Below are 24317 nucleotides of genomic sequence, written 5' to 3' on the forward strand. Positions count from 1 at the left end.
GCTGAGGCAAAATCTATTTTAAAAAGTATTGCAACTAACCGAATGAGCGACAGAATAGTCATGTGCAAGTTCAGGTGCTTCTCAGCCTGTGGAAGCCCATAATACAACATTCGAGAAGTCCTAGGTAGTTATTGGTGAGATGTTACTAGACAATGAACAGACGGTCTCGTTCATGGAGTATATAAATTGGAACCCTAATTGTCAACAAATGTTGTTGGGCATGAACAAAAGGCAAAGGCTGCTTTATGCATTGAAAACATTGAAAACCTTAGCAAATCATCCAGCCCCTACGGTGCAGCCACAATTTCCATATTATATGAACCCCGCTCTGCCATTTATGGGTTCTCAAGGCTATTTTAGACCTCCAGTCCAAAACTTCTCACAGCAACAGCCTCCTTTTTCCTAAGGACCCCTAATTTTAACCTACCACAACCATTTTTCCAACAACCTACTCCAAGTGTCCAACAGCCACCTCCTAACTTCATGAACTCCCAATTCCCACCCCCACCCAGCCCCTTTGGCAAAACCAAGGCTGGCGAGGTTTAAGTTGAGTACTTTTTTTTAAGCGTGATTTCTTTTTTCATTTCATTCGATGTAGTTTCTAGTTTCTTATTTCAAACGATTTTATTTCATTTTAATTTGACACCGGCTTTAGATGCAGTGTTAAGTTTGTGAGTGTGTTTCATGTTGCATTGTAGACTATGATTTAAAACTTTAATTTTATGTTCTGTGTATTTACTTTTTTGTGCCATGAAACTGATTGTTGAGGCCAAATTTCTCCATTATATAATCAATGGATTTGCACTTTATGGTTCCATATTTCAATCTACAACTATAACATTGTTGCTTTCATATTGCATAGTGGTGTGTATATTGTGAATTGTAGTAGCAGACAGAATGTGGAGTGGTGGACCATCAAATGCGGAAAATAATGGTCTAGATGCATATGACTATGAGGATGACTACACTCTTGGAGTTGCCGCCGCTGTGGTATTCTGTATGGCATACTTGGAACATCCGCTACCGACTCCTCAAAATAATAACCAATACACAGGTACCCAGCGTCTAAGTGATTTGTTAAATGGGCACAAGCTGGTAATATACAATAAGATTATGATGGGGAGTGATTGCTTTAGGCAACTAAGTTGGTTACTCAAACAAAAGAATTTACTGAGGAGTACTAGAAATATGAGCGTTGATGAGCAATTGATCATTTTCCTGACAATTATTTGCCAAAGTGAAAGTAACAGAGAGACACAACATCAATGGCAACACTCGAGAGCTACAATTTCAAAGTACTTCATGGTAGTGTTAAATGTCATATATCATCTGCAGCATGATTTTATTAAGCCATATAACTTTAACCGCATCGATCCACTTATTAAGGCAAGTGTGAACAAGTATAGACCTTGGTTTGATGTAAGACATATCTCTTTTTTTCGTATTTAACATTATACTAATGTAATATTTTGATGTTCATAATAACATTCATTATATTAGTCTCAGAACTGTGTTGGCGAGCTCGACAGGACGTACGTTTCCTGTGTACCACCGCAAGAAAATGCAGAGGTCTGGAGAAATATGAAGGGATTCAACTCACAAAATATTTTGGGAGTGTGTTCCTTCGACATGAAGTTCACGTATATACTTGCCAGGTGGGAGGACTCCGCGCACGACGCCCGAGTTCTTGAATCTGCACTTGACACGTCAAAAAAGAATTTCCCTTTCCCTCCAATAGGTACACACAAATCTTGAAATGGGTAATTGACATGTCTTCAATCTGTTGGGTTTGAAAAGGTGTTACAAGTCTTCTAAAACATTCTTGGCTCCCACCATGTAGGCAAATTTTATTTAGTAGACTCCGGTTACACAAACACATGTTGTTTTCACTCCTTATCGTGGTTGTACATACCACTTGCAAAATTATAGGGCACGTCGAGGTCGACTTTGAAGTGAGCGGGAGTTATTTAACTACACCCATTCATCGCTTAGGAATTGTATCTAGTGGACGTTCAGGGTGTGGAAAGTAAGGTTCCGTATTCTAAACATAATCAACAACTACCCAATACGGAAATATGTGAAAATACCTATTGCTTGTGATGTGATACATAACTTCATACGCATGTATCAATATGATGACAGCTTCATCAACCAATATTTTCAAGATGGGGTACCGGTAAGTGAAATTGACCCCTCGAACGCAGATGAGGATGTCAATCAAAATCATAACCCAGATCGGAGTACTAAAAGACCAAGAAACACCGCGAGTCGAAAACAGATGGATCTCTTGAGGGATGAAATGGTGAAAACTATGTGGCAAGCTCATGGTGGAAATAACAATCGTTAGCCAAACACATATCAGTTATTCATGTATGAACTATTTTGTTTTGTAACAGCTTATGTTGGATTGTATTAACCAATTCAATGATCAAAATTTTATAAAGAAAAAAATTATTTGTGCATAACATTATACAAACACTATTAGGAATTGGTAATATACATTTTTTTTTATTTCCGTGTATTTAGCTTTTTTTCATTTTCCTACTTGAATTGGAGGTGGTGGTTGAAATTGTGAAATTGGTGAAGTGAACACCTCATTAGTGGGTCTCTCGAGGCTGCATCCTTTTTCTGTAGATTATGGCATCTTCAAGTGGGGGCCCACAATCGGAGGAAGAGCAACTAGAGGAGCTTATTGTTGGGTTTCCGCCCCATTTGTGGGCTGGAACCAATAATGGGCCTTAAGCCCAAATGCCAACAAAAAAAAATGAATGGCATGCTGCTCACATGGGTAGCAAACCAGGAAAATGAGAAAAAGAAAAGAAGAAGGAGATTCGATAGAAGAGGGCAGTCGAGAAAAACCAGAGAAAGAAAATGAGAGAGAGAAAGAGAAAAGGGGTAGGGTTTTGGTGCTTGTGCAAGACGATGGGGTGGCGAATCATTGTCGGTTTCAGCTCAAATTTGACGTGGAGAATCCTTGTGGCGAGCTCTTCCAATCTACCGGACTAGATTTCTCATTTAACCTCTCTTTAGTACTCTCTTGAGTACTCTTATTTTGGTGAGACCTAAACTTTTCTTTAGTATTATTGTTGTTATCTATCTTTGATGATGATGTCTATATTGTTGGTGAACCAAGAATAGTATTTCTTGATGATATTATTGTTGTGAGTCTCTAGTTTGATTCTAGAGAGAAACTTTGTAATCACATTGTTAATATAGTGGAAGAAATTTAAGTAGCCTAAGGGTCCCGTAGTTTTTACTCTCAATTTGAGAGGTTTTCCACGCTAAAAATTGGTGTTTCATTTGTGGTTACTTATTTTGATTAATTAGTGCATTGGTTGTTTGGCTTTGTTGACATTTTATTTGAGATCTTATTTTAGCACACAAAGAGGGAAAGTCTTATTCCGCAATTGTTAGTATTAGTTTTCCGAACACTTATTTACCAAGTGGCGACTCTTCACTATAGTGATGATGCTATCGACCTAATTCTCAATCCTAAGCTCTTATCGCTAGCACTGGAGAGGAAGGTTGTTGGAAAGATGCTAGCTACGCGTAAACACAACACTTTCGTAGTTCGAGGTAGCCTTGTAAAAGCTTAGAGCGACATTCCAGTTTGGTATTTGCAAGAGGATAGCCCAAACCTCTTTATGTTCACGTTCAAATCCAAGAAGGACAAGATATGGGTTATGACCAAACGCCCTTGGATAGTAAATGGTTATCATCTAGCCCTACAAGATTAGGAAGCAAGACTCACTTTTCAACAGATATCCTTCAAAAGGTCCCTATTTTAGGTTCAGGTCCACGGGGTGCCGCCAAATTATTTTTCTGAAGAGAACGCGCGCATGGTATGCGCGAAAGCTAGTGAGGTTTTGTCTATCTTAATCCCAAAACTAGAGAGTTGGTTAGAGTCCAAGTGCTTATCAATGTGGATCAGCCTCTAGTAGTTGGTTTTTTCTGAAGAGACAATATGGGGGTTAAGCAATAGGTCTATTTCATATACGAATGACTTCCCTAGATTTTGTTTCAAGTGCAGACTTCTCAGCCATGATGAGAAGGCTTGTAGGTTGACCTCTCCGTCAATGCTGGACGATGGCTTTGGAAACATGACCCGGATTTATGGAAAATGGTGTAAGGCATATGGTTACACTTAGTTACGGTGGCCGGTGAAATTGAGGGATCATAAAAAGTCGACAGAGAGGCTATTGTTGAAGGAGATTGCTCAGAAAGTTGTACACCCAGATGATCCGGTCAAAAATCTGGGTTGTGATAATGTCATGCCACAGTCTGTGACTGCAGACCTTAATGCCCAGCAAAAAACTATTCAATGGGATGAGGATCACTGATATAGCTTCATGAAGGTGTTAGCTGATAAGGAAGGGGTTGCGGTGATCAGGCCTAGGGATCAGGCAAATGCCTCGTTGAATTTGGAAATTACAGAAGCAGCCACGCGTGGTGATAGGTTTATAAGAGCAGATAGATTGGAAGGCGTTAACAGAGATTTTGGTTTTGAAAATGATTTTTAATGCGGAAACGTGTATCTAGCTAATTGTGTATGACAAAAATTTTCACAAAAATTTAAGATACTCAATAGATTACATTAATTTATGTACGAATAAATTAATCAAATTAATTTATGTACCTAGCAAACAATTAGGTCGATAACTTGAGTTATTTGACCACGAACGTTCCTCGCTCCAAGCTTGTTTAGAATACCCGAATCTTTCCCGTCAATTCCTTGAATCTACGAAGATGTGTATGTGGGCACACCTGAAACAAAATGAGATTAGCAAATAAACACTTAAGTTTTTCACGAACACCAAAAAAATGCACGACGTGGAATTTGGGAGAAAATTTTTTCATTCCTCATACTATAAAACTGGCCACACTATGCTAAGGAGAGCAAAAATTGTGTTCTCTAATTTTCTACAATCTCATATTTATAGAGTAGTAGTCAGACACCCAAAAGAAGTCTAAACTTTATCTCCAAGATGAAGCTTGATAATTATCTCTCACTTCTAATTGATTTTGGAAACAAAATCCACTCATGCCCTTATCCTATATGGCCGGCAACCACAGTGAGATTCCTCCCTGTGGTAGGTGCAAATAGCAAGTAGGGAAAAAGGTAAAATTTTACTTATTATCTTACAGTCCAATTTTGACTCAAATTCAAATTTCAATTTAAGTCAAACTTAATTTCATTTGAATTTCAATTGGACAACTTATAAAATAAATCAATTGGATAACTTAGAGAGAAAGCAATTGAATCCCAGAGGGATTCACACTGCATAGGTGTGTACACCATGTGGACACCTCCACATGTGTGTTCCAAACATCAAATTTAAATAATCGCATTATTTAAATTATAATTAATTATTCTTGAGTGTTTTATTTAGATTTTCATAATTCTAAAATTCTCATTTTGCCCTTAGTGTCTTGTAGGATTACAAGGATGACACGGGGACTCATGGACCTATAACCCCAAGCTCCAATAAAATTATTAATTAAATAAAACTCTTTAAGTAATTAATTAATTTTATTAATTCTAAAAATTACTCTATTATAAACTTGGAATTGCACTTTCATAATTGTAGATATATTTTACTTCTAAATTGTGAAGTGACCATTTGATATAGCAATTACATATAGATCAATCCTCCATAAATAATTCATAATTGGAGCTAGGTGAAATCCGTTAACCTCTCTAATTACATCTTTATCCTTGGGTACCATTGATTCTTTAATGGACAGTGATTCATAAAACAAATTCATGAATTGGAGCTCCTACTAATCTAAGTATCGAATCAACCCTCGAGATAATTATTTATCTGTTTCATTCCCAAGAGAAATAGATTTCATCTCATATATTAACATTCAAAGCTATCCACTTCATCATGTCTCCCATATATAAAGAATAGGATTTAGCAATCTTGAAATCCGTACTGAGTAAGTCAAAAAACATAAATCCACAAATAGGAGTCTGCTAATAACTCAAGATTAAGATCATTCTATTTTTGATCATCGGTAGACTCAATTAGAATTTCTATACTTAATGGAAATTATCATAAATTCAAATTGTGTTAGACTACATGCTAGGCTTAGATACAGTGGATAGATTCCAAGCCTATCAAGTTTTGGTTACCGAATCGAATTCGAATGCGGAAGCGTGGTGGAGGGCAGATCAAGTATAACAAAAATTTTCACAAAATTTTTGAGATACTCTATAGATTATATTAATTTATGCACGAATAAATTAATCACATTAATTTATATATCAAGAACTCAATTAGAAAAAATACCTGGAGGCCGACTCGGATGATAACTTGAGTTCTTTGACCACAAACGATCCTTGCTCCAAAGCCTTGTATTTAGAAAACCAAAGTCTTCCACGTCAATTCCTTAAATCTACGTAGACGTGTGTGTGGGCACACTCGAGACTAAAACGGATCAAACACTCAAATTTTCCACAAACACCAACGCATGCACGATGTGGAAATATTTTGGGAGAAAAAATTTTTCCTTCTCTCTATAATAGGGATTTCGGCCAGCCTCTCTAAAATTAGGTTAAAAATTTGTCTCTCACAATTTTTCATCATATCTTATTTTCAGAGTAGAAGTCCAACTTCTAGAAGGAATCAAATCTCTCTCTCCTATTTTGAATTTTGAACAAAAATTATCCTCTACCTTATCCTTGTGTGGCCGGCCATCCTAGGGTTTCCTATCCCTGTGTGTGGCGCCAATTGCAGATAGAGAAGGAAGAGAAAATCATCCTTTATCCTGTAGGCCAATTTTAATTCAAATTCAAATTCGAATTTAAGTCAAACTTAAATTAATTTGAATTCTAAATTGAACAACTTATCAAATAAGTTTAAAAGGATAAATTTAAATTATGTTCATGATTCAAATTCAAATTCAAATAATCACATTATTTAAATAATAATTAATTATCAATTAATTATTTTTTGAGTATTTAATTTTAGAATTCCGTAATTCTAAAATTTTCATTTTACCCTTTGTGTCTGGTAGAATTACAAGGATGACGCGGGGACTAATGGACCTATAATCCCGAGCTCCAGTCAAATTAATAATTAATTAAACACTTTAATTAATTAATTAATTCTATTAATTCCAATAGTTACTCCACTATAAACCTGGAATTGAACTCTCGAAATTATAGACATTAATTACTTCTAAACTATGAAGTGTCCATTTGATATAGTCATTGCATATAGATGAGATAGTGATTCATAAAATACATTCATGAACCAGAGCGCTCTTACTAATTCAAGTACCGAATCAACACTCAAGAGAATTATTTATCTACTTCTTTCTCAAGAAGGAATGGATTACATCTCGTATAATAACATTTCCGGCTACCTATTTCATCATGTCTCCAAAATACAAGGAATAGGATTTAGGGTCTCAGAATCCGTACCGAGTAAATCAAAAGACACAAATCCATAAATAGGAGTTTGTTAAGAACTCAGGATTAAGATCATTCTATATATGACCATCGGTAGACTCAATCAGAATTTCTATGTTTAACGGAAATTATTAGAAATTCATGTTGTATATGTGTCCCTGTTCCACACAATCTCATTATGCGAAATACACTCATTCAATATCTCATCATATTAACAGTGCGGATAGCACCGTTCTATTCTAAATGAGAAATGGGAATTACATGTATTAATAATATTTTAATTAAATATTCTGAACTTTAATTAAATTCATTATGAACAACGTTTTTTATTATTATCCTTAAACATTATCCTCTCATATATAACACTTATATACAATGTTTAAGGTTACATAAATAATCACAGAATTTTTATTTGATATTCATAAAATATTTATAAATATATGCACATAAAATAATAAATAAACTCTTTTATTAATTAAATAATAAATATCCTATTAAATATCTTATAACATCTTATAACATCTCATACTATGAAAAATCTCAACCCAACTGTAACTCAGATGAAGAAGGGAATGAAGGTATTTGTCTCACTCTTAACCAAACACCAAAACAGGCGGATGGATGTTCGGATACCCCTTCATTGGGCCAATGAAGTGCCTTGCCTCCAACTGCCGTGGCTTGGCCCGAGACACGGGGGTTCAAGATCTAAGGGTCCTTGTCATGAATTATAGCCCTGACTTTCTTATTCTTTTTGAAACGAAAATTTCTAAAGATAGTGTGGGTAAAACGTTAAGAAGATGGAATTTCAATAGTTGGTGTTATGTTTCGCCTATTGGTTTATCTGGTGGATTATGTGTTGCTTGGCAAAATCACTTAAATGCGGAGGTGATTTCTCAAGACAAAAATTTAATTTGTTGTTAGGTTTCAAACGGACCTAGCTCATGTCGCTGGTTGTTATCTGCAATATATGGTCCTCCTAAGGGATCATATCAAAACTCTTTTTAGAGAAGAATTCGTGGAGCTAGTGAGTCCTTGGAAAAGCCCTGGCTACTTATGGGTGATATGAACAGTACACTTCGTTAAAATGAAAGGTTTTCAGCTATAAGAAGTGCAAGTGTCCATGTGACGCCTCGATCCTTCCGAGAAGCTGTTGATTCCTTGGGTCTGATTGACATGGAAGCCAGGAGCAGAAGATATACTTGGTCGAATGGGGTTGGTAATGGGCTCCTGACAAAACCTCGTTTAGATAGGGCTTTAGTTAATCCAGTGTGGAGAACCCAATTTTCTCACGCAAATTTCAAAATTTTACCAGCCACGTATTTAGATCACTCTACCATTCTATTGGATTTTGATGGTGAAGAGCGCTTTAGGAGGAGCTTCAAATTCAAAGCCTGTTGGATCCGAGACGTTGGAAGTCGCTTGGTTGTTTTTAGAGTGTGGAATTCTTTATCTAAAAATGGGCAGCCTGATAAACTACTGGCTAGGCTCCGGAGTACTAGAGAAGCTTTTCGAGGTTGGAACCGGGATCACTTCAGAAATATCCAAAAGAATATCCAGACTTCTCAGACTGAGATTGCTCGTCTTCAAGAGTAGGGAGAATCGGAGGAAGACTTAAATATGCTTAAAGATGAGTAGAAGAATCTAGAAGAGCTCTTGCTTAGAGAATAAATGTTATAGAAACAAAAACCCAGGGTTCAATGGCTGTAAGAAAGGGACATGAGCTTTCGTTTCTTTCATGTGTGCGTAGAAATTGGATTCACATCAAAGACAAAGAAGGTGCTCTCCTCAATACTCGGGAGGATTATTGATGGAACTTTGGACGGCCCGCCTGCGATCGTCGGAAAAAACTAATTTTGAGTCCGACGTTTGACCCGACTAGCTCAAATTTTTTTGACCGTCCACCTGAGCCTGAGAAAGCCCGTGAACAGGCTGCGTGCCTGATTTTGGCTGCCCGAGTCCGCCCGAATGGCTTAAAAAATATTTTTTATTATATTTTTATAATATTGTATATATATATTTTTTATATAATATACTATTATTTAGTAATTGTGTTTGTATATAAATAATTATTAAGTTATTTTGTGTTAAAATTATATAAAAATTAAAATCAATATTCAACACACATTATTAACACAATTTAATAAATTAATTTTGTATATTAATTTTTAAATTCATAATTCATGATTGTCTTGTTAAAAACATTACCAAGATAAACCCAATTGGGATAAAAACTTGATAAGGAAAAAAGAGTGCAATCATTTTGTGACGAATTATAAATTTTATAAACTTACAAAGTCTAAATATACAATTACAATGTCAAAAGTAAATACATATTTACAAATTACAATTTAATTTGAAGCTAAAGGATCATCTTCAAAATTAAATGTTAATCTATTAAATTTATCGATCCATTCTTGACTTGCCGGCGAAATTATATCATATAAACGTTGATCAGCATAATCCCAATTCTTAATGCAGACCAAGGCTTCAACAATGTCCCTTTGCAATGTGTTTCGGCGTTCCTCAAGTATTCGTCCGGTCATACTGAAGGCTTGTTCGGATGAAATAATGGAGACTGGGATCGAAAAATATCAATTGTCAATCGAGTTAGGATTGGCCAAGTTAATGCTTGTGCCCTCCACCATTGAACTAACTCAAACGATTCTCCAGTACCGTCGACTACTAAGCTCTCACTGAGGTACGGCATAAGCTCGTTGAAGCTGCCGCCGTCGCTGCCACCAGTTGATGAAGATCCATTCACAGCTTCTCTTTGAGTCGTCTTCTTCTTATTCTTCAACCCGAAAACATTCAAGAATGTATGCGGGTTTTCATCTTATTGTTGTGGTTCTTGTACTCCAGAGTTTGTGTTTCTAAACCTATTCTCATATTTACTATAGATCGAAAATATTTTTGCCTTTATTGTTGGAAATTGGTCAGAACAATTGATGCCTAAAAATTCACCTAAGTTTTCTAGACCGTCTAATTTTAATCTAGGATCAAAAATAGTACTTAAACCATACAATAAAGGCAATTTAGACCAATATTTTTTAAATTTCTTTTCCATAAAAGCGATAGGAACTCCTAAGATTGGGTCCGCCCTAAATTCACTAAATAAAATGTTAATTCTTAAAAGTTCACCTAAAGCTAAAGGTGATGTTGGGTAATATGTTCCACTGAGTTTTAAAGCAACTTTATGAAACCTACCTAAAAATTGATACAAAATTTCGGCAATTTGCCAATCATATGCGTCTATATGTCATGTTCTTAATTTTGCACATATAAAGTTTATTATAGCATCCTTATAGGGGATGCATTGTTGAAGCATAATATAAGTTGAGTTCTATCTTACAGACATATCTAAAGTTAATGTTCTAGGAGGTAGAGATACTTGTAAGAATCTAAACCAATCTTATTCTTTTGATTATTATTTTGAATCCATACAATAATATCTCTAATTCTTTTAATGTGAGTAGTCATTTCTTTTAAACCGGATCCTTTATCGCCATTCTTATTCATTCTATGTACTGAAGTGTTATATCGGATGTTTAAGAGGGAAAGCAGGATGGGCAATTTCAAGGGGGTTTAAGTTTCCAAGGGAGGAACAGTTCTCACTCACTCACTCTTTGCAGACGATCTGGTGGTGTTTAAGAGTGCGAGTAAGCAAACGGCTAATGCCATCAAGCAGTACTTAGAGTCTTATTGCTACTGGTCTGGGCAGAAGGTTAATGCTGGAAAATATTCGATTTATTTTAGTAGAAACACGTAAAGCAGTAAAACAATGGAAGTCATAGACGTGTTCGGTAATAAGTGAATTCGAGAAAGAGCGGTGCATCTCGGGGGCCCCTTGTTTAAAACCAAAAGCAATACTAAAGACTGGCACCATCTCGTGGATAAGGCCCAAAAAAAGGGTAGATGGCTAGAAGGCTAGACGTCTCTCTAAGGTTGGTACTCTTGTCATCCTAAAATCAGCAAGCCAAGCTCTTCCGGCCAAGCTCTTCCGTCTTATAGCATGATAACGAGCTTGATTCCCAAATCTATCTGCCAAAAGCTTAATGGGGTTTACAGAAATGCTTGGTGAGGTAAAAAAGGCTGACATATTTTTTGGAAGTCGTGGGATTCTATTTGTCTACCCAAGTTTTAGGGAGATCTGGGTTTAAGAAAAACTAGAGACATGAACCGAGCTATACTTGCTAAATGAGGATGGGATATGCTTAGAGATTCTCACTCGCCCTGGGTTAAGGTCCTTGCTGAAAACTACTGTAGAGGGAGAACTTTTCTTGGTGCGGAAGCCAAACCTTCTGACTCTAAGTTCTGAAAAAGCCTAATCAATACCAGGGATATCATAAGAAAAAGGCTTGTTTGTTAGTTAGGAATGGAATATGGATTAACTTCTTGAAGGACCCATGGGTACCATCTCTTAAAGGTTTTAAGAGCTCCCCAAAGTAAGCGAAAGCTATTGGGTTCTACAAGGTCTCGGATCTGTTCAATAACGATGAAAATTGGAATGAAAGCAAAGTTCGTGCCCTCTTTTCAGAGGATGAAGCGACAACTGTTCTTGCTATCCCCCTCACCACGCAAAGTATCTAGGACCGCTGGATTTGGACAACCACCTCCAAAAGGGATTTCTCTATCAAAACGGCGTATTGGCTGGAATATAGTTATCGAATTCATGGATCTTTAGATGATGTGAAGATGTGGAAGTCTCTTTGGAAGTCAAAATTGAATCCGAGACACAAGCTTTTGTGGTGGAGAGCTAGTGTGGGAGCCTTGCCAGTCAGGGCAGAGATTTCTTGAAGAATTTGAATAGGAGAAGAGATTTGCCCTCTTTGTGGGGTAGGGAGGGAAACTATTAGTCACATCTTTTTGTATTGCAGCTTTTCGAGGCTGATCTTGTTCATGTCTCCCTGGAGCTTATGACCCGAACATCTTAACCTTGAATCCATAAAGGACTTCTTGAAGCTTGCCTTGTTTGGAGACTCGACCCTTCCTCAATCGACGGAGTTCCTCTTTTTCACCTCGAGTGCATTAGAGGTGATTTAGAAGGCTAGGAACGATTTGGTGTTCTAAGGTTTAGAAGTCAACCTGCTGCATTATTTCAGGCAGGTTCAGAAGCAATACCAAGAGTACCATGAGCTTCTTACCTCGTCGATCATCCGTTTTGAAGCTTCTAAAGAGTTTAATGTGGACTGTTCAGTAGGTCAGTCCACTTCGGCGGTTGTTGTTGTTGGCCGGGACTCGAATGGAAACATAGTTATGGCTACTACTTCTCTGATCAAAACTAAAGATCCCTTAGTGGCAGAGATGGAGGCTATTCGCTTCGCCCTTCAAGCTTCCTCCAACTCAGCCTTCTCAACAATATCATTGAAAGTGATAGTGCTCTTGCTATCTTAAGTGTTACTGCCTCCGCTACTAATTGTCCTTGGTCTCTCTAAATAATACTAATGTTTGGTAGAGGGATTCGTTCCCTGATTCGAATCATGATTCATGGTTCGGTACAGTATTTTCTTTCACAAAAAATTCACGTAAATCGAAAATAGTTCGAATCACATGATTTAAACGTTTGAATCACAGACTTCTCCTGAATTAATAGATCGTGCAACTTTGCGAGCCATAACTTGGCCGAGTGGAGCAGGACTACCCTTGTTTTTGGTTTCTTGTCTCAAGATTCCATCTTCCTTTCTATTTTCAAGGATATTGAGGAGTTGTTCCCCTAGTTTTGGGCCTCAATTCTTTCCTTGTCTTCGGCTTAGTTGTAGTTTGTTCCTTTTTTTTTCCTTCTTCGTTGTTTCCTCTCGATTTTTTTTTTCTCTCTCGGAGTGTTTCCTTTTGTTCCTTGTTGCCGTTTTTTGTCTCTTGTTGTCGTTTTTGGCTCTGTTGTGGGTTGAATGAAATCTCTATTTAGCAAAAAAAAAAAAAATTTAAAATAAGGGAATAATTTGCCAAAAGATAGTTTACTTTCACGTCAACACGCATAAACATATCTTAATTTATCTTGATCTAGATACTCTTTTTGTTGTGAAATAAATATCCTAAAAAAAGTTATAAAAGCATTACTTCTACGGTGCATGTATTTTCTTTATAAACTGAAAATACATTATATTCCAGTAAAAACAGAAGACATATCATACGCAATTTCTTTTTCCTTTTTTCTAATCATATGAGAATATTAATGTGGTGCAGAAGGATCTCACTTTTATGGTGCGTTGGGAACATTGCAAAGCTAAATAAGACAAAAATTCTGGTTTTCATGAAGTCTTTTGGCGATGTTGAATTTAAACAAAAAAATATGTGTTTTCTAAGTGGAAACGGCTCAACGGACAAAACTCGTCGCTTTGTCATGATGTGAGACGCTTTTCAAGCAAATTACATTATTTAGGCCCTCAAAATGGCATCTTTTTTCATTTTTAATAATTTTGTTACTGTAATATGCTGACTTAGGAAATTTCGATTCTAATTATGATTGTGTTTCCTTTTTTCTTGTGTCTAGTAGTTTCAATTCTTCTTTCCATCTAAAATTTTTTAAAATTTCCTTTTTGAAAAATTTTTTATATTTTTTAATTATTTCTTTATGGGTGGTACACGTTTATTATTTTAACATTACCCCTAACTATTTTCATAAACTTTTTAATTTTCAGCCATTTCATTTTAATTTTTTACTTTAATATTATCATTTCTATATCTCTTTTTTTTTGTTATATTGAAGCTTTGGGTATAAAATCTTTTTTCATAAGTAAACAAAGAAAAAGGAAAAAAGAAACAATTAAGAAAAAATAAATAAAATAGACAACAAAACAACTCAAAAATAAGTAAAAAAAATAAAATAAGTACTGAACGAATTTACGATGTGAATTGAGATATGAGCAAAAAATACAAAGCGAAAGAAAAAATAAAAATTTATTCAAAACAGTAAACAAAATAAGCAAATCAAAAAACGAAACAAAAACAAAACCAAAACAAAACAAAAAAATCATAACAATTTATAAAAGAAAAAAGATGCAAAATAAAAATAATAAAAAGAAAAACTATCATTAGATTCTTTTTACAATAAAATTTAATCACATAATTAAGCATGTTGAATTTTTCTTTTTCTTTTTTTGTCATTTTATGTGAGTTCATTTTATTATGAGAAAATTTTATATAAATGGGGTGTGGAAAATAAAAAGGAGTGCGTGAATAGAACCACTATTTCTTTATTTTCGAATAGGTTAGTTTTTAATTTCTGTTTTACCTATATATTTAGACGCCTTCTTACAATAAAAGTCAGTTCAATTGAGTAAAAATTTTGAGTTTTCTCTCAATTTTCTTCCTAATTCAGTATTCTATGTGAATTAACAATTTTTTAAATGGTTTTTCTGATATTTGGTGTAAATTAACTGGCTAATTGATCTATCCACTTTATTTTATTGTTTCGCTTTTCTCCTTTAATTAAGTTTTCGCTACATCACATATGCAGAATTTAAGTTGGTAAACAGTAAACACAAAAGTACACAACAACCTAAGCAGGCAACGGTGGTAACCAATTGACAACCATCAAGCCTCACTACTACTCACTAGCAATCGCAAAATCACATTAAAGGCTCATTTAATTCGTTGATTCGAGTTTTTAATTCGAGTTGAGATGTGACTTTATGTGAGAGTTTTTTACTGTAACAAAAAAGTTATATGTGATTATTTGTGAGAGCTTTTTAGAGGCCTAATAGCATATTTAAATCAAAAAATGAGATAAGTTAAGAAATTTAAACGAATATTAGAAATCCTGAATCCCTGATTTGGACCACTACAAGATGCCTTATGACTTTACACAAATGTCACATTCAGAAGTGTTGGATTTGATTTTTATATCAAAAAATATATATTTGCAAAAGATGCCACACGAACATGTAAATAACACAAATGTCTTTGATAGTATCATACTACAACAACTCACGTAGCCATTGACAACAAACACTTATGCTATTGGGCTCTTAGGAATAGTGCGTTGTTATACCAAAATTCTATCAACGATAGCCTTGTGGTACATGTGTAATTGTTGGCTGTGATACCAAAAATTCTAGCAACTTGCTAAGCGCTCACCAATCGTGCCACGAACAGTATCCTACCGTGATACTTCAGGGTAGTCTGCTGTCAGCTACAATACCGGAAAATTATGGCAGGCAATCGACAACTGGAAATCATTAATAAATAAACGACCATAAATAAATAAATAAATAAACGAACATTGGCCTTGGACATCAACTTCTCTTGCGTCTGTGTGAGAGAGATTTGTTTCACAACTCAAGTTAAGAATTTAGGTTGTGCATGTGAGAGATAAATACTGTAGTAAAAATGTTGAATTTAAATTTTTATGAGAGAAAATACTGTAACAGTATAACTTGAATTGTAACTTGAGTTATGAAAATAATAAGATCTCAGTCTTCTCTCGTATATAAGAGATCTTCATCTCAGGTGATTCGGCGGTGAGGACCGTGTTCTCCATCACAAATGTAGGGTTGTATTGTGACATCTACAGGGATAGTGGCAATGGCGGGAGCAGAGAAAAAAAAAAGGAAAGAGAATGACTTCTGGAATTTCTCTGAGAAATTCTAAATAGTAAATATTTTTGCTATAGATTGCTTTAAAAAAAAAGAAAAAAAATTTATGCATATTTTGGGATAATGGACCCCATAAATTAGACAGATATCACTTTTAAAGTCTAGTATATCACTTTTATGTGTAAATTAGGTTTGAATATTCCACAAAAGTCACATTACTTCTTCATGTAGATTGTATTGAATATCACTGAAATATAGGTTGTCATCTGTTCCATTTTTATGCCTAAATGAGACTCTAAGGGGACGTTTATTTCCTGTATTCGTCCCTGATTATGAATCATGATTCGTGGTTCTATACAGTGTTTTTCTCTCACAAAAAACAGACGTAAAACAAGAATGGTTCTGAATCTATGAACCAAACGTCCTCTAAATCTTCAGGAGAAAAGTGGTGTATTTTTCTCAAAGAATAATATAGTAAAGATAATTGTTAAATTTACCCTTTACTCTTGATTAGTACTCTTTTAGTAATATAGTTACTTAACTAAAAAGGTATTAATCAAAGTAAAAGGTAAAAATCAATAACCATGGACACCCTCTCAACTTTACGAGTTTAGCAAATTGGTCTCTTAACTTTTTTCTTGGCAATTTACCCCTTAAACTCTGAAATTTATTGCAATGTCGGTCAAATTGAAAATGAAGTTAAAAATTTATACTGTATCTACCACATAAGTGTTTAATAAGGATAATTCTAGCCTTTTACATTGAATTGAACCCTTCATACACAACATGAATGAAAAAAATTTTAAAATTGAGACCCCCAAATTTTTCTCCCAAAATGGTTAACTCCCAATTTAAAAAAAAAAAAAAAAAAATTCACTCATGATGCGTATATGAGGATCAATTCGATGTAAAAAAATATTAATTACCTTCATTATACACTCACGTGAAAAATACCATTTAAATTTTTAACTTTATTTTCAATTTAACCAACATTACAATAAATTTCAAAGTTTAAAAAATAAATTATCAAGAAAAAGGTTAAAGAATCAACTAGTCAATTATCCATTCAGATTTCTCGATAGTAGTATTGTTCCTTCTCATTCATCTTCACTTCCTTTTCCCTACCCTAAAAGGCCTCATTGGAAAATATCCTGGCCCAAGTCCACAAACCTGAGCCCTTTAAATTTTAAAATTGGGCTTGATAATGGTCCCAGCCCATATCTAATAAGTAACACTCACAAAAAAAAAAAAAAAAAAAAAAAAAAAAAAAAAAAAAAAAAAAAACTGAAACCCTAGTTCCTAATCATCAGATATAAAGGCAGAGAAACCATAGGAAAAACGCTTCCTCTGCACTTGCCGTCGCACACACACACACGCAAAACCCTAGCAGAGCCGCCACCATCACCAAGCGAAAATGAAGTACAACCCAAGGGTCTCGAGCTCACGCCGCAAGAGCCGGAAGGCCCACTTCACGGCGCCGTCGAGCGTCCGCCGCGTGCTGATGAGTGCGCCCCTCTCCGGCGACCTCCGCTCCAAGTACAACGTCCGCTCGATGCCGGTCCGCAAGGACGACGAGGTCCAGGTCGTGCGTGGGACCTACAAGGGCCGCGAGGGCAAGGTCGTCCAGGTCTACCGCCGCAAGTGGGTGATCCACATCGAGCGAATCACCCGCGAGAAGGTCAACGGATCGACCGTCAACGTCGGAATCAACCCCTCGAAGGTCGTGATCACCAAGCTCAGGCTCGACAAGGACCGGAAGTCGCTCCTCGACCGCAAGGCCAAGGGCCGCGCCGCCGCCGACAAGGACAAGGGCACCAAGTTCACCGCCGAGGACATCATGCAGAGCGTCGATTGAAGGAGTTAGGTTTTTACTCTTGTTTAGGTCTTTGTTACTGAGAAGAACTGAAAAAGGTATTTTTCGTTTAATTTGTGCTTTTTGGTGTTTATTATGATGCTCTTGAGGGTATCTGGTGTTGGATCCCTCTGAGACGTGGATTTTGTGCTGTTTTAATGCAATATTCTATATTTCTGGAAATAACTGTTTCGGATGATTTAGCTCTTTTTCAATTCCTCATTTTTATGTTCAATTATATATCTTGTTTATGGTTTCTCATTAATTTTGGGATGAGTTATTGTGGATTAAGCAATGTGGTACTAAATGAATGTCGTGATTACATTATTAACTTGTTGCATTATCTCTACTTTTTACGGCATTAGGATTTTGTTGTGATCGGTCTTCTTTGTTTGGTTGCATTTGTTGCCTGGTATTGAGTCTCATAGTAGTTGTTCCAAAGATGGGATTTCACTTTTTTGGGTGACTGTTTTATTGCACAAAATCATTTTGAAATTGTACGCTTCCAAGCACTGATGTAAACATGTATTGGTTTCGTTTTAATTGTCATTTTCAAATGGAAATTTGGCTTTTGGGTGGCTCTTCCGTTGGACTTGAAGAACCCATGTTAGGTTAATTTGGACATTTTTCTAAAGCTTATGCTTTTAAGTGGTTCTTCTTCTTCTTTCTTATTCTTGCGTGGCTGAAGTCAGTCACTTATTTAAGTTTGCTGTATTGTGATCATGATGTTATTCCAAGTGAAAATCACAATTCTAAAGTCAAAATCACAATTCTAAAGTCAAAATCACAATTCTAAAGTCAAAATCACAATTCTATCAGATTGCATCCTTGTCAAAGCCATGTCATATGAAAATACCTCTACCTAAAGGCGTCATTGGATTTGTGTTTTCATTTTCCTGCCACTCTATTGTAAACAGTGTTGCAATCAATCACTGGGGCTTTAGCTTCCTAAGCTGAGTTAAACATTTTTTAAAGCCATGAATTTTTTATGTTGAGAAATGCTTTAGTAGCCAGCGACCAGGCTAGTCTCACGATTCTGACATGGCTTAATTAACGAGCCTCGTGTATTTTTTTTTCCCCCAAAGAGACCTGTTAGATAGAAAGTTAAGGAGATAGCCCATCGTTTCAGGTGTTGGCTTTGAAGAGGCAGACCAAGATGATGGATCTCTTGGGTCCGAACCTCCTTGTTTGCTGACTTGGGGTGACAACCTTTCCGGTGGTTTCGTCAAAGTCTGTTTGTCAGCGGCGGAGGATAATTTTACTGCTCGACTGTGTTTGTGAAGTATGGATGCAATCCATATTCATGAGAATAATCCAGATTATATGATACCCCTAGAATTGTAATGAATTCCATATTTCATTTCTTTAGCTTCTTGTTAGAAATGGCAACACCAAAATTCGTACACCAGAATTAATGCTGAACACCAATTCAACGTCATAGGCTACTTAATAGTTGCCAATCTGTTCAATCAAGAAAATAACTGCTAATCAGTTTTTGAAGAACAAAAATATAGAGTCAAGGGCAAATGCCTAATTGCCTATTGTAATTGTAAACGCCTTCAGGTTGAATATGGTAGTACTCTCTATTCTTGACATTGTTCGGGGCCAAAAAAATGTAAAACTAGAAACATGCACAACTCTATAAACACAACTTGCTTTAGGCCACATAAGCCTTATCTCCTCCTTTATGCTCAAGCCCCGGCGGTTGAAGCATATTCACATCTTCATTTAGAATTCCATTAAAGAAAGGCAGAGTAAGGTCTAGTTTTCTGATGCTCTAATTCTTTGTGAAAACAATAATTACAAGAACAATTGTTTTGGTGATTTATTTTACTTAACTCGTGGACTAAAAGTTTCAGAAAAGTCAACCAATGGTGTGATGGTAGCCCTTTGGCTACCAACCGGACCTCTAAGCTTCTAACACGCAGCAGTTCCATCTGGCCTTCTCTTGATTTAATACACTTACTTGAATTCGACTATTTTCCTCTTGGTGGGTGTTAGAACAAGGTTCCATGTGTGATTCTTCAAGAGCACAACCATTTTTGGAAGATAAGCCGTCTACATATCTGTTGATGCACTCACACAAATGTCAGAAAAATAAGGATAGATATAGAAGTCATGAATTCTTGAAATGCTGAGAACTGTATTCCACAACTTTTAAGCTTTTGACAACTTAACCCCACAATGGTAAATTTATCAGTTGAACTTTCTAAACTGTTGGAATGTTGCCACTCAGCGTTCTTTTACAAAAATCAAAAGATATTAGGTCTAACTCAACCTAGCAAAATTGACTTACTATGAGAGGATTACTCTCTCCTTATTAAGTAGATTATGTCAATATTTTCAGCCAATGTGAGATTTTAATACGTCCCCCTCACGCACAGCGTGGACCATGCCAAACCGCTGTGAATAAGTCGATATTGGGGGACACAACATTATAAAATTGGGTCTGCTCTGATACAAATTTACATAAATTAATGGATATTGAGCCTAACTCAACCTAGTAAAATCGGCTTATTAGGAGAGGATTACCTTTATCTTATTTAGTGAATCGTGTCAATATTTCTAGTTAAGGTAAGATTCTAATACTTTTCGTTAAATTAGTGACGGAAAGCACAATGCGCCTCATGTGAGCGGTGGAAATTTCTTCTCTAACACAACATTTTTAAAATCTAATTCAAACCTTTATCCAAATCTTCTAATTTTAAGTCCACAATTTAATAGGAAGCAAACAAAATAGGACACAATGCAACAATTAAGAAAGGTCTTGTGGTAAATTGTCAAAATTAAGAATTTAAGGAGCTTCTTGCTAAAACTGAAAAGTTTGAGGGATAGCAAAAATAAGAACCGTACTAAAATAATGAACAAATGATAATCCTAATTATAATTTTGAGTAGATATCACTTTTAGGGGTTGCTTATAGATTCTTAAAGAATTTATAACATATTAGAGCGATTGGTAAACCTTAATTTTACCCAACAGATTCTAAAAATTATTGACCAACAACATAATTTAAGAAGTATGTTAGAGGTTATTTTGCATAACTACTTTTGCCATTATTACTTCAAATTTATTAAAATATCTATAATAAGAAAAACATAATTCACAATCTATCGATTTTATTTATTTATATAACAAATAAAAAATATTTATAATATCTAATAAAGCATTTTAAATTCTTTAATAAATATTATATGTTAAATCTTACTCAAATATTTTTAATAGTTATATATTAAAATAAAATGGCAAACCATGATTTATTATTGTAATTTTTTAATAAAATTAATGTATTTTTAAATTTTTTTAAGAGATAATATAATATTATATTTGTCAAATTTTGGTGTAAAAAATTAGGAATCTTGATTTTAATATTATAAAAAAAAAATTAATATAAACATAATTTTTAATTATTGTATATCTCCATATTAATATTACAAAAGACCTAAAATTCTACTTTTAGTACTAGTAACAACGTTAAAAGAATTATAAAACACTTACAACCTTCTAATTATAATAATTTTTACTAATAGTACAACTACAACATTTATTTTCAATAATACAACAATGTCAAACTGGCTCTCATCTAAATTATGTAGGTGTTACATCATACATTCTCTTATAAAAGATTTAATCCCAAAAAAATCGAATGTTTTCTTATATAATAAAAACATCGAATGTTTATTTCCTCAAAAAAACATTGAATGTTAATTTTCTTCCAATTAGATATTTTAAATTACTTATTATTTTGACAAATTCAAAATTACACTTTAGTCCCCTACAATCCAATTTATGTAACACGTATAAATAGACAACACTAGTAGAAACAATAGAATATAGTGAAACCCTAGGAGAGCAAAAATGAAGTTCAACCCGAGGGTCTCGAGCTCCCGCCGCAAGAGCCGGAAGGCCCACTTCACGGCGCCGTCGAGCGTCCGCCGTGTGCTGATGAGCGCGCCTCTCTCCGGCGACCTCCGATCCAAGTACAACGTCCGCTCCATGCCGGTCCGCAAGGACGACGAGGTCCAGGTGGTGCGTGGGACCTACAAGGGCCGCGAGGGCAAGGTCGTCCAGGTCTACCGTCGCAAATGGGTGATCCACATTGAGCGAATTACCCGCGAGAAGGTCAACGGATCGACAGTCAACGTCGGAATCAACCCCTCGAAGGTTGTGATCACCAAGCTCAGGCTAGACAAGGACCGGAAGTCCCTCCTCGACCGCAAGGCCAAGGGCCGCGCCGCCGCCGACAAGGACAAGGGCACCAAGTTCACCGCCGAGGATATTATGCAGAGCGTCGATTGAACGAATTAGGTTTTTTTTTAATGTTTTTGTTCAAGATTTTATATTTAGATCTCTATCTCTGTTTTTTTTTTTTTTTTTTAGTTTCACTGTTCTTTAGAGTTTTGTTACGAAGAAAATTTGAAAGGTACTTTTCGTTTAATCTATGGTTTTTGGTTGGTGTTTATTTGGTGCTCTTTTTGGGTGTCAAGTTTTGGATCTCAACGTTTAGGGTTCTCTTTGAGACGTGGATTTTGTGCTAATTTACTGCAATATTTTATATTTTGAGAAATATTTATTTGGGATGCTTAGGGCCCGTTTAGTTCGCTATTCGAGTTTTTAATTCGAGTTAAGATGTGATTTTATGTGAGAACTTTTTACTGTAGTAAAAAAATTAGATGTGATTGTTTGTGAAAATTTTATATGTAACAAAACTCAAATTCTAAACTCGAATTAGCGAAATGAACGGGCCTTAGTTCTTTTTCATTTCCTCATTGATTAGTAAACTTTGTAGTTTTATTTTCAACTCTATAGATTGTCTGTGGTTTCTATTTTTGTGGCTTCAGCAATGCGGTATTGCAAGAAATGAGGGTTGCGATTGGAATTAATTTTTACTTGTTTTTTGTACATTTTTTAAGACACGAAAATGAAAATATTTGTAAACTGTGTTTGTGTGGTCTACATATTGCTTTGTTTAGTAAATATTTTAAAAATAAAAATAAAAATGAGAACAAAAAATAATAAAAATGATTTTTTGAAAGAATTAAAAAATAATTAAAAGTTATTTTTTTGTTTTATTTTAATTTTTTAATACTTATCAATAATATTATAATATTTAAATTAATAATTATAATTAAACACAATTTTATTTTTTTTATTATATTCAAAATAATTTCTTAATTAATTAATTAAACACATTTTTTAATTGGGTTTTAACATAATTTTTAAATTTTTTTTTTTATATTGAAAATAAAATTATTTTAAAAATGTTGGACATGATGATTTTAGACTGTTTACTAGTGTATTGTCTCTGTGCTTTTGGGGGAGGTTGCAATTGAGTAAGGCTGTTGTTAGGGGAAAAATGGATTAGCTTTGAGTTCTACATTTGGTAATAATCATCTTAGCCAAGAAGTAGCACATTGGTTTATGATAATTCTGTGAACTTGTTTTGTTGGCCCAATTGTTATTTTGAAATATAAAGCTTCACAAGGGAGACAAAGACATTTTTTATTTGATGATCCGGTCGTTCTTTTTACAATTTGAGTAAGAGAATTTGAGTTAAAAAGTAAATTTATACAAGAGAATATTGTAGTAAGCAAGTTGAATTTTAATTTTTATGAGAAAAAATATTGTAATAAAAATTTAAATTTGTGATTTGAGTTGTGAAAAGAAGTTTTTCATGCCATTTTTATGGACATGCTAGTTTTCACTTGCTAGACTAGCAGACATTGATGGTATTATGTAACAATCATATTGGGCGTGTTTGGAACTGATCTCATTTTTATTTTTCACATTTTTTGAGAAAGAAAAAATTAAAATATTTTTAAAATGGCATTTGGCGCAATAAAGATAAAAAAAAAACAGAAATGAAGATAATTTTTTAACTTAGTGTAAAATGAGAGAAATAAAAAAATGACTTTTAGTCATTTTTTATTTTCTGTTTTCATTTTCTCCTCTCTCGAGCAAGAGAGAGAAAGAGAGACATTAATGAATTTTTTTATACTGAAAATAATTTCTGTCTAAAATTAAAAACATTTTCATTTTTATTTTCATACAAAAAAAAATAAAATCATTTGCCCATTATTTTCTTTCAGTCTTTCTGGGATGATTTTTGTTCAAAGGTGATCGTACTGTCATTACGTCTTACGCGTGATTCGCCGCTGTCTAAAGTCATTCGATCATAATTCAATAAGATTGCACTACTTGGTACAAATCGTCATTGATATTGCTTTATATGCTTGCCAAACCTATTTTTAATTCAAGTTTTTAAGCATGTAATTGATTTGTGTTTCTTGAATTAAGTAGATGTTCTTGTTTTTATACAAAATCACTTCCAAGGAGCCGAATATACTGTATTTTCGTTTACCTCCGCTTTAAAAACAGTGTTGGCAATTAACGATCCAGATTCCGTCCCAAGCTTGGTGAAACACTTTTTTATGCCTTGAAGATGCTGTTATGTTGTGAGGATGCTTTTCTTTCTTTCTTGGTAAAAAATGGAAATTATTAGGCTGTTCACACTTTA

At 34.8% G+C, this 24317-nt stretch overlaps 2 protein-coding genes across 2 annotated transcripts; both read left to right on the plus strand.

Annotated features, from left to right (window-relative positions):
• Positions 1-17279: 17279 nt before the first annotated feature.
• On the plus strand, positions 17280-18003 carry LOC21392729 (60S ribosomal protein L26-1). The gene has a single exon (XM_010104465.2). The coding sequence runs from the start codon at positions 17363-17365 to the stop codon at positions 17801-17803; it is 441 nt and encodes a 146-aa protein (XP_010102767.1). The 5' UTR covers positions 17280-17362; the 3' UTR covers positions 17804-18003.
• Positions 18004-21611: 3608 nt separating this feature from the next.
• On the plus strand, positions 21612-22265 carry LOC21392730 (60S ribosomal protein L26-1). The gene has a single exon (XM_010104466.2). It carries the CDS (start codon positions 21659-21661, stop codon positions 22097-22099), a length of 441 nt encoding a protein of 146 aa, XP_010102768.1. The 5' UTR covers positions 21612-21658; the 3' UTR covers positions 22100-22265.
• The last annotated feature ends 2052 nt before the right edge of the window (positions 22266-24317 follow it).

Source organism: Morus notabilis, unplaced genomic scaffold (genome assembly GCF_000414095.1).
Source record: "Morus notabilis unplaced genomic scaffold, ASM41409v2 Scaffold29, whole genome shotgun sequence".
NCBI lineage: Eukaryota > Viridiplantae > Streptophyta > Magnoliopsida > Rosales > Moraceae > Morus > Morus notabilis.

What these genes read in the sequence shown, in the direction of transcription:
- LOC21392729 (XM_010104465.2), top strand. Translation starts at nt 17,363, where the DNA reads ATGAAGTACAACCCAAGGGTCTCGAGCTCACGCCGCAAGAGCCGGAAG.
- LOC21392730 (XM_010104466.2), top strand. Translation starts at nt 21,659, where the DNA reads ATGAAGTTCAACCCGAGGGTCTCGAGCTCCCGCCGCAAGAGCCGGAAG.